General features: G+C 42.6%; 1 protein-coding gene across 1 annotated transcript; it reads left to right on the top strand.

Annotated features, from left to right (window-relative positions):
• Positions 1-704: 704 nt before the first annotated feature.
• Positions 705-11,257, top strand: TICAM2 (TIR domain containing adaptor molecule 2). The gene is made up of 2 exons (XM_084629055.1): positions 705-1,081; positions 9,652-11,257. The coding sequence occupies exon 2, from the start codon at positions 9,699-9,701 to the stop codon at positions 10,362-10,364; it is 666 nt and encodes a 221-aa protein (XP_084485181.1). The 5' UTR covers positions 705-1,081; positions 9,652-9,698; the 3' UTR covers positions 10,365-11,257.
• The last annotated feature ends 477 nt before the right edge of the window (positions 11,258-11,734 follow it).

Raw genomic sequence — 11,734 nt, 5'->3', positions numbered from 1 at the left:
CAAGTATTTGAGCCACAAGATTAAAACCTCCTCTGCGGATGAGTCCTGGCTGTTCTGTGTGAAGCTTCCATGAGGGGTCCAATCTAATAGCATATTCGCAAGTGGCCTACTGGATTAGGTCCCTCTATATGACTTAAGGGGCTGAATGCCTCTTTCCCAGTTTGTGAATTGCTCTGGGGCTTAGCCGGAGATAGGCATCTGAACATCTGAAGTGAGGCAGCAGTATTCATCCTCAGGCAGGAGACAGGTACTCAGCCACCTCAAGTGGGGCTGCAGAGTGCACGCCCAGAGGCAAAACCATAGGAGCTGAGTGACTTTAGGAGCCCACGGGGTTATGCCGCAGCCCAGGGGGAGTTTTGTGGGTCACAGCGGTGCCTTAAAATGGAACAACGCCTAAATCACTTTTTGGAGCCTACTCTATAACTACTGCCACTGGGCCCAGAGGTTCATTGCGCCCAGTGTTCTCTCATTCGGGTACGGCGGTGCCCAGTACCGGGCGCTACAGAGGAAGGTGAAAGAACCCCTGAAATGGGAACTGATGCAGTAACATGCCACACCACGAAAACTTCTGAATGCCTCCCAAGGGCGGCTGGCTTACGCCTTGACGCATGAAGAGCAAAGGAGGGTGAGGTGATACCGTTTATTGGCCCAACTAAGGGGGGTGAAAGAGACACGCTCCCAATACACCGAGCTCTTCTTCGGGTTCGTCGCTTTTCCAAACTGGGGGACGGGACGGGACATTTTAATCTCTCACGTGACCCGAGGATGCCCTTGTGCGCACCTATGTTCCAGCCGCTTTCCAATTCACCGTTTAGGAAGTACAGAAAAGGGAGGCGGGGGCCTGGCTCCCATGGTGCCCGCCCTGGCTCAGCCAGCCCAGCGCGGGCCCCGAGGCAGGCGCGGCGAGTCGGCTCCCCGGAGGAGGCAGGCCGCGCCGGGCGCTCCCGGCGGCGCTCGGCGTGAGGGGGCGGGGTCCTGCCGGTCACACGCGCTGTGGCCGGGCCCCGCCCTGGCCCCTCGCCAGCCAGTGTCACCGCTTCCGCCTGGGGGAAAGGACCAGCGGCCCCGGCCCCTCTGCCCGGTAAGTGACTCCGGCGGGGCGCCCCAGACTCCACCCGCGGCGCTTCCCTTCCTGGGGGGAGACCCGCCGAAAGCCTGGGCCCCAGCCGCTTCCCCTGAGCTACAGGCCCACGCGACGCCCCGGCCAGACCCTGCGCAGCGCGCGGCCCCGCCGCTCCTCCCCTGCGCGCGCGTCCCGCACCGCCTGCCCTGCGGCTGCCTCGCTGCCCCACCCCGCTCCCTGCGCTCAGACACCAGCCGGTGTCGTGTCTTAAACTGCTCCCTGTAGGAATGTGCCAGTGGTTGCAGTTACCGGCATGTGGTGGAGTGTAAGAAACGGCTATTGTAAGAAACTGCTACCTGGTGTAGCAAGTGACCCCTGCGCTCCTGGCAGGATAAAGTATTATCGCGACCTTTCCTCCTGACACGTGTTTGTCCAACTCACTCTTAAAAATCTCCGCTGATGGAGATTCTCTTCCCTAGGCAATTTATTCCAGGGCTTAACCACCCTGACAGGAAGTTTTTTCCTGTTGTCCAACCTAAACGTCCCTTGCTGCAATTTAAGCCCATTGCTTCTTTGCTATCCTCAGAGGTTAAGAAGAACAATTCTTCTCACTCTTCTTTGTAACAACCTTTTATGTACTTGAGAACGGTTATCATGTTTCAGTCTTCCTTCATAGGGTATGTTTTCTAGCCCTTTAATCATTTTTGTTGCTCTTCTCTGGACTTCCTCCTGTTTCTCCACATCTTTCCTGAAATGTGGCACCCAGAACTGGACACAATATTTCAGTTGAGGCCTAATCAGCACGGAGTACAGCAGATTAATTACGTCAGATTAATTACTTTTCGTATCTTGTTTATGACACTCCTGTGAATACATGCGAGAATGATGTTTCCTTTTTTTGCAGCAGTGTCACACTGTTGACTCATATTTAGCTTGTGATCCACTATGACCTCCAGATCCCTTTCCACAGTACTCTTTCCTAGGAAGTCGTATCCTATTTTGTATGTATGCAACTGATTGTTCCTTCATAAATGGATTACTTTGCATTTGTCCTTATTGAATTTCATTCTGTTTACTTCAGACCATTTCTCCAGTTTATCTAGATCATTTTGAATTTTAACCCTATCCTCCAAAGCACTTCTAACCCGTCCCAGCTTGGTTTCGTCTGCAAACTTTATAAGTGTACTCTTTATGCCATTATCTAAATCATTGATGAAGATATTGAACAGAAACTTATCCAGACTGATCTCTGGGGGAGCACATTCATTATGCCCTTCCAGCATGACTGTGAACCATTGATAATTACTCTCTGGGAATGGTTTTCCAACCAGTTTTGCACCCACCTTATAGTAGCTCCATCTAGGTTGCATTTCCCTAGTTTGTTTTTAAGAAGGTTGTGTGACACAGTTTATATTTATATATAAGAAGATATACCATGTCGTCCACTTCCTCCCCATCAACAAGGCTTGTTACCCTGTCAAAGAACGCTATCAGGTTGGTTTGACAGATTTGTTGTTGACAAATCCATGCTGCCTGTTACTTATCACCTTATTTTCTTCTAGATGTTTGCAAATTGATTGCTTAATTATTTGCTCCATTATCTTTCCGGGTACACAAGTTAAGCTGAATGGTCCGTAATTCCCCGGGTTATCCTTATTTTCCTTTTTGTACATTGGCACTATAATTGTCCTTTTCTAGTCTTCTGAAATCTAAGAAGTGGGCTTTTTACCCACGAAACCTTATGCCCAAATAAATCTGTTAGTCTTTAAGATGCCACTGGACTCCTCTTCTTTTCCCCCGTCTTCCATGACTTTTCAAAGATAATAGCTAAAGGCTCAGATATCTCCTCAGTCAGCTCCGTGAGTATTCTAGGATGTATTTCATCAGGCTCTGGTGACTTGAAGACATCTAACTTGTCGAAGTAATTTTTAACTTGTTCTTTCCCTATTTTAGCTTCTTCTGATCCTACCTCTCTTTCACTGGCATTCACTATATTAGACATCCAATCACCACCAACCTTCTTGGTGAAAACCGAAACAAAGAACTCATTAAAAAGACAAGGAGTACTTGTGGCACCTTAGAGACTAACCAATTTATTTGAGCATAAGCTTTTGTGAGCTACAGCTCGCTTCATAGGTCCGCGCCGCTTCCAGCAGCTCCCATTGGCCTGGAGCAGCGAACTGCGGCCACTGGGAGCCGCGATCGGCCGAACCTGCGGATGCGGCAGGTAAACAAACCGGCCCGGCCCGCCAGGGGCTTTCCCCACACAAGCAGCGGAACAAGTTGGGGAACCACTGCTCTAGCTAGTTTGATCTAATTTTGTGCCTTGGCCTTTCTAATTTTGTTCCTACATACTTGTGTTATTTGTTTATATTCATCCTTTGTAATTTTACCTAGTTTCCACTTTTTGTAGGACTTTTTTTTTAAAGATCATTGACAAGCACCTGGTTAAGCCAGAGTGGTCTTTTCCTATCTTTTCTATGCAGTGCTATAGTTTGCTCTTGCACCCTTAATAATGTCTCTTTGAAAAACTGCCAACTGTCTTCAGTTGTTTTTCTCCTTAGACTTGCTTCCCATCGGATCTTACCTACCAACTTCCTGAGTTTGCTAAAGGCTGCCTTCTTGAAATCCCATTATTTTTATTTTGCTGTTCTCCCTCCTACCATTTCTTAGAATCATAAACTTTATCATTTCATGATCACTTTTCCCCAAGCTGCCTTCTACTTTCAAATTCTCAACCAGTTCCTCCGTATTTGTCCAAATCAAATCTAGAACAGCCTCTCCCCTTGTAGCTTTCTTCACCTTCTGAAATAAAATATTGTCTCCAATACATTCCAAGAACTTGTTGGATAATCTGGGCTCTGCTGTGTTATTTTCCCAACAGATGTCTGGGTAGCTGAAGTCCCCCATCCCCATCATTTATTTACACTTGAGATTAAACAAGAGTCTAGGTGGGCATAAGCAGTGGTGCAAATAAGCCGGTACGATCATTTATTGCTGGCACACCATACTGGAAAGACATATTCTGTATCCGCTGAACACCACAGGGCTCTCCCGGGAACTACACCGCCGAAAGGAGCAGAATGTGGGGCCACCCAGGCAGCTCCTCCGGCACCTCTATTCCGACCCCAGCCCTGTCCGTTCCAGTAGGGCTGTACAGACCCCAGACAGGAGATATAGCTGTGTGGAAGGCCTGTGGGCAGGGTTGGGGGTGGTGGAGGAGCCGGAGGAGCTGCCGGCATGGGGCCACCGGGCAGCCCCACGTTCTGTTCCTTTTGCTGATGCAGTTCCCGGGAGAGCCCTGCGGTTCAGCAGATACAGATTTCTATCTGTGGATATCCACATCCGTGGGTATAAATTTGACAGTCAGGAAAGGTGACTGGTGGTGGGGGCACAAAGGATCATGTCACCCTTCCCAGGTTCATGTATTCCCATGGATTACTTGGAGCATTTGACAGTCTTTTGAAATTTAACTTAAATAGATTTTTGGGAGAAAAAAAATATCAGTTATAGCTCTTTTTGGTGTTACTTGTAACAATAGTAGGTACAAATTTTCAGATCAAAGTGTGATTTTTCAAGTTTACTCTGAGGAATGTAAGATACATGAAAGCAGAGGTAGCACCATTCTGTAGAATCAAACTAGAAGCTAGGGCAGAGGTGGGCCACGTCCGGCCTGCGGGACCCTCCTACCCGGCCCCTGAGCTCCTGGCCTGGGAGGCTCACCCCTGACCCCTCCTCTGTAGTTCCCCCTCCCCTGCAGCCTCAACTCACTGTGCTGCTGGCACAATGCTCTGGGCAGTGGGGCTGCAAGCTCCTGGGGCACCACAGCTGCAGAGCCCAGCCTGACCCAGTGCTCTGTGCTGCACGGTGCGTGGCTGGCTCCAGCCGGGCAGCGCGGCTGCCTATCCACGTGCTCTGGTCAGCGCAGCTGTAGCGCTGCCAGCCACCGGTGCTCCAGGCAGCGCGGTAAGGGGGCATGGGGGGTTGGGTAGAGGGCAGGGGAGTTTGGGGGGATGGTCTGGGAGCGGGGGTGTGGATAGAGGTTGGAGCAGTCAGAGGGCGTGGAACAGGGGGGTTGAATGGGGGCAGAGGTCCCGGGGGGGCAAGTCAGGAAGGAGGGGGGGTTGGATGGGGCAGCGGGGGGCAATCAGGGGCAGGGGTTCCGGGGGCAGTAGGGGACAGGGAGAAGGGGTGGTTGGGTGGGGCATGGATTCCAGGGGTGGGGGGCAGTCAGGATTGAGAGGAGGGGTTGGATGGGGTGGTGGGAGGTCCAGGTCCAGGGGTGGTCAGGGAACAGGGGGGGTTGGATCGGGCAGGAGTCCCGGGGGGCCATCAGGGGGCAAGAAGCGGGGCAGGGTCGGATAGGGGGCCGGGCCACACCTGGCTGTTTGGGGAGGCACAGCCTCCCCGAACCGTCCCTCCATACAATTTCAGAAACCCAATGTGGCCCTCAAGCCGAAAAGTTTGCCCGCCCCTGAGCTAGGGCATAGTCTCCTTAGTTCAAGTCTACAGCATTAAAAACTTCTGCTCTGGGAAAGGAGGGACTTGGAAGTGAGAGGGGAATTCTTGGGGAGAAAACACCTAGAAACCGCTTTCTCAAGGGGGAGCTCAGAGTATAGTAAGGCTTGGAAGGATTAGATTTTTGTTGGTAAATGTCAGTAAACATTGGTTTCATCATAGGCTCTCAAATGGATGAAAATACATTTCCATTGATAACTGAAATTTACAGATAGGCAAAATAAGGAAAATACTGCATGAGAACTTTATTAGATTAAAATATCCAGTGATTTAGACTTTTAAATTAGGGTTGTTACAAATAGATTAGTGAATGAATTCAAACAGGTATAAAGTAAAAATGGGTATGTATGATTTACTTTGTATAACTGGACATGATGCTGACAGTTTGTGTTATAGCAGTTTATAAAGCTTTAACTATTTGAATCTCAATGTCTGCTGTCATTAAATAAATATCTGATCCCTGTAATTTCTTGCAACTGTGAAAAGTTAAATATTTTAAAATGCTTACAAATAAACATTGATATTATCCATTGACATTATGAAAAAAATATTCTGTCAAGCCTGGCTATAGTTCATTTTTATTGAAACTAAAGGAAACCCTGAAAGGGGGTTTGTTCTGGACACTCAACCCAGTGTGTGTGAGTTGCGGTGAGAGTGGAATGACTCTTTTATTCTATTAAAATAATTAACAAATTATTAATCAGCATTAAAAACTAAATATTGATATCTGGTGAAATTCAGAGAAGATATGCACAAATCCTTCTGAGCCTAGATATATTTTGTAATATGTAACTTGCTTTTTTTCCCCTTCCTGTTACTGAAAAAAGTATGACAGCATTGTGTAAACCTTCCCCAAATGCTTCTCCATTCTGTAGTTAAAAAGATAAAATACAGAAATTGGGGCCAAATTGGCACTGTGTTCTTACTTAAAGTTTTAATTTTATTAAAAAAAATCATTTGAGAGAATAAGAAATTACATAGATACATTCTCCCTGTGAAGAAACACTCGTTATTGGGCTCTGCCAACAAAAATACATATTTGCCAAAGAGTGACTAGTAATAATCTGACCCTTCATGTTATAAGAATCTGGACAAAATCATCCTCTCCTCAAGGGATACTGCTGGCTGAGTCTCAGCCCTACCTCTTCCCACTCCTGCTCTGTGGAGCACTGCCCTGTCCAGAACTCCAGGACAGTAGTTTCCTTCTGGTCCAAGGGAAGAAGAAAATACCCAGAGCTGTAGCCTCACATCATCTGGACCTGATTCTGCTAATACCAGTGTAAATCAAGAGAAACTCCACTGAGGTCAGTGGAATTATACCACTGTAAAAACAGTATTAAAACAGAATCAGGCCCATATGTCTTAGGTGAGGATCTGCTGGATCTCAGACTCTTCTGCTTATTGAAATGGAATGGATCATTTTGGCCAAGTATTAATTCTGTAAAACATGTTGACATACATTTAATATAAAGAATGATGTACATGCTGATGCTATGTTGTAAGTATGTGTCACAAGGTGGCGCTGTTCCAACTAAAATAAAATCTGTTCCAATATTGCAAAGAAAAAAAACTGAATTTCAGCACTTTAAAAAAAAAATACAGCAGGTACGGGCAATGCAAGAGCAAACTGCTTTTCATTTAGGTATTTGCATGGTGGATCAGCCAAAATATTGGTTTAACATTTTTTCTTATACTGTATCTGTTTGCAAAATTTGTGCAATTTTCATGCAACTTTTCAAAAACCATTTCTTTCTCAGCACTGAGCAACGTTAACAAGTCTCTATGTGTGCTGTGGAGGACAAATAAATTGTTACGGCACCAAAGCTAGGTTAAAGCTTCTAGGGCATATTAATAAACAGGAATAAATATCCTTTGAAATGTCAGTTTTTTTAAGAATATTTTTAATTAATTTGAAATCAGTGAGGCTATTCACATGGTAAATGTTTATAGGATTGGAGCAATATGGTCCTTGGTGAAATGATCCATTTCACAATATTACTTTCTAAAAAGCAAACATAAGATGACAATATAGCTCATCTATTTAATACAAGATAGTGTTGTATTATTGCAGAAATGTGTGTGCTTTATGATGCTGTTGTCAATACGACTTGTGAAAATAAATAGGAAAGCATTTTAATCAATAGATATACAAACCAGTAGTCCACCTTGGATGAATTTAATTTTATTAAAATCCCAGAAAAGGTATCAAGGTTTTTAGACACTAATCTATATGTAAAGAGAAGTGTTACAAAACAATTCAATAATTGCCATATACTCCTTAATTTTCATTAGTGCTATATTATTAACAGATAATAATCACTTTAAAGTAGAAGCAAGTTTATAGCTTATGGCTGTGACATTTTTAATAGCTGATTGAATTCTGGTTACATGATAAAGCAGACCAAGTTTTAGTTAAAAGTATGCTGCTATCATGGGTCAGTGGTTTTAATGGGAAACACAAATCATCTTGGAGTGATGCACTAAAATAGAAAGTTAGCAACGTTCTCTTTTGGGAAAGAACTGCATGTGAAAAAAAACAGATGCTAAAATCCCACTACAATGATTTGGTTTGTTAGCTCAGGTCATCATTTCATGAGGAATTACAAAATCGTTCATCTGTTTTCTTCAGTGTATGTATAGATTTCTTGATCCCCTTCAGTGTCATTCTGCTAGGGCTCTGTCAAAGCAGTCGCTCTATCGTTAGTAGAACATCATGACTTATATGTCACTCAAGAAATATGGATGCCCCTTTACTGGAGCACACAAAAACTGAATCACATTCCTTGGCATGTTCCAAATGAATAGCTAACCCTTTGTACAGCACTTTAACTAAAAATATTCTGCATAATATTATCTGTTTTTTTTTAATTATTTATTCACTTGCGTCAATGATGAAAACTTAATCTTTTTTAAAAGTACAAAAAGGTTACCAGTTTCCCTTTGCTTTCATTGTGCCATTTCACATAGGTTAGAGATGGGGAAGATCTATTACATTAAATAGTAAAATGCTAGCCAATACAGGATGGAGCCCAAACAATTTATAGTGCTTTGTCTAATTCAGTTTCAAAGTGAGACTAGCAAAGAGTCTACCACCACTTCCTTGCAGAGACTATTTCATAACTTAATAGTTTTCACAACCAGAAGGGTTTTTTTTCTGATATCCAGCCTAAATTGTTCTTTTCTTAATTTCATTTAATCACTGGGCATCATACCATTTTTACCCATTCTAAAAACAATTCCAATCCCTCCTTGTTTTTTACATTTATCGTCATATGTTTATAAATTGTGTTACGATGTCTCCTTCAATTATTGTTTCACCAGTCTATGCATACTTGCATCTTTCCTCCTCGGTCATTTCTAGTTCTTTAAACATTTTTATAGCTCTTCTATAAGGCCATATGTATAATATAAGTATGTGGCTATGTGGGTCTAATCCAATTTCCATAGAAGTCTATTGGAAGCTTTTCACTGACTTCTGTGGGAAGGGAACCAGACTCTAAATCTCCATTTGTGTTGTATGAATCTACAGAAATAGAACTTTGTGGGAATATTTTTGGAATTTCAATAAAATTGAAGGTTATCAAATGGCTTTATAATCAACTAACCATTGTCACATATAATTCCTGGTTTTCTGCAGAATTCAGTGCATTTATGGAGGGAGCCTTGTTGCATAATTTAGATCTAACATACTGTATAATACATGGGCTCTTGCTCTTCTATGAATTTACTCCAATTTGCTGACATCTTTTTTGGTGAACATCTTTAAGGTGAACACAGTATTCAAGGTGTAATCTTACCAGAGATCTATATAGTTGGACAGTTAACTCTCTGTTCCATGACATGCTGCTGCTGTAGTCTAACAACACTTTTTTCTTTGCTGAAATATCGTATTGCTCGCTCATATAATTTATTGTCCACTTTTGCCATCAGGTCCCTTTCAGCATTTTTGCTATCTTTCATTAAGATGTATAATAGCCCAATTCAGACAGTTCAGGTTATTTCTAGATTGCTATGAATGCCTTTTTTAGGTTGTCATAAGATTCAACAGCTTTTTACTTTTTGTTTTTTAGAGTGAAATGAGTAGATGTTAACCACGTGAACACATCTTCTGACTTGTATGTTTATCATAATGGGCAACACTAAGTCCAAAAGAAATCCTCCCCCTCTACCAAATAACACAGAAAAGGATACCAATGTGAGTGCAGGCGAGAGAGACTTCAAGCAAAATCATGAATTGTGTGGCCTGTCTCTTGACATAGAAGGGATCGCTACAAGTGTTCCAGAAATTCTCAGCAGTGATGAGGATCCTGAGGATGTGTTTTACAAGTTTGTGATTCTGCATGCTCAGAATGATGCAGATGAAGCCAGCCGACTCCGGCATCTGCTACAAAATAATTTTTGTATTAAACCTGGAATAATCTTTGCTGAAATGCCTAGTGGTAGACATTTCTTACAAAACTTAAATGATGCTGTGAATAGGTCAGCATGGACTATTATTCTGTTGACAGAACATTTCTTGAGTGAGGCTTGGTGTGAGTTCCAGTCTTATGCCTCCCTGATGAACGCTCTTAACAAACAGCATAAATATAACTCTGTCATACCACTGAGGCCACTGAATAATCCACTTCCAAGAGAGAAGACTCCTTGTGTCCTGCAAGCCATTAATGCACTGGAAGAAGATAGTCCTGGCTTTGCTAAACAAGTGGAGAAGATTTTCCAGGAGTCTAAATATAGGCAACAGCAAGCAATGTGGAAGAAAGAAAGAATAAATGAGACACACTAGAGCTATTGGAATGATGAAAGACATGCATAAAGACAGTTAAATCGACAATTAAATTGAAGGAGGTAAATTAGTTTACTCATTTTACTTACTCATCTCAAGTACGAGAGAAACACCTTCTTTTGAGAAACTAACCCACAGAAAAGATGGTGGAAAGAGTTTCCCATAAAGACATTGTTTTTATTCGCAAAAAGCAAAGGAGTACTTGTGGCACCTTAGAGACTAAACAATTTATTTGAGCATAAGCTCAAATTTATGCATCCGATGAAGTGAGCTGTAGCTCACGAAAGCTTATGCTCAAATAAATTGGTTAGTCTCTAAGGTGCCACAAGTACTTCTTTTCTTTTTGCAAATACAGACTAACACGGCTGCTACTCTGAAACCTGTCATTGTTTTTATTACTTAACATCTGTATGTTTTCAGCAGTATTATCAAGATGTGGCCAATCATCACCTTGACCCTCTTATTTGTGATATGCCACTTCCCCTACCCGTATCTATTTGGCTTCTCTTTATATTGTACGCTCTACTAGGCAGATACCGTGTCTTCCTTTAAGTTTGTACAGCTCCTCACATGTTGTAGCTGCTACTGGAAACAAATAATAAATAGGGTAGTACTAACAGTGGCTGCTACTGAGAGCCAACAAAAGCGGCACAGGATGACATCCTGTAAGGAAGCTATTCTATTAATAACAATCTTTAGATCAGAAATATAAATATATTAAAAATACTTACAAGTGTTACAAAACCTGGGAAATATATTCGGCGCCCTACAAAATATATGCTGCTATTTTAAGAAATAAGAATCTCAAAATATGTGTGCACTACTTTTGTCATGTTTGCAATTGTTAAAAAGCATATATTTTCTAATTATGCATCTTGACCAAATGGGTAGGTGCATTTTACAAATTAAAATAAACAAACGCTCTCAATTTCTTTTGACTAAACTTGTTTTTTGTTCAAATCTTAAAGAAAAAACTGACAAAGTGATGCATAGAGAGATGGAACTTGGGAAACTGTGAAGATCTTAGAGAGAAGATGTACCTGAAGAAGAGCTCTCTGTAGCTCAAAAGCTTGTCTCTTTCATCAACAGAAGTTAGCGAAAAGATATTACCTCACCCACCTGGTCTCTCTTAAAGATAAGAGTCATGCATTCATGTTGGAAAAGAAGGAAGGGAGTAATTTTAGAAGTTAAATAATTTTGAGTTATTTAAGTTTAAAACACTTTCAGTATCCCAGTTCTTAGGCATATTTCCCCAGATTTATTAAAATGGATCTACACTAGTATGTGTTTTTCCTGTACATGATAGGATTAACGCCTATGATTCAATTGTTTAAGTCAGATTTAAGTGCACTTGTGTAATATTGATGGGG

This window comes from Lepidochelys olivacea (genome assembly GCF_965140295.1).
Source record: "Lepidochelys olivacea isolate rLepOli2 genome assembly, chromosome: 5".
NCBI classification, from domain to species: Eukaryota; Metazoa; Chordata; order Testudines; family Cheloniidae; genus Lepidochelys; species Lepidochelys olivacea.
Note: the sequence above shows the minus strand (reverse complement) of the source record. Positions and strands in the feature narration are given on the sequence as shown.

Excerpts from the sequence above, each read along its gene's own strand:
- TICAM2 (XM_084629055.1), top strand. The coding sequence starts at position 9,699 with ATGTTTATCATAATGGGCAACACTAAGTCCAAAAGAAATCCTCCCCCT.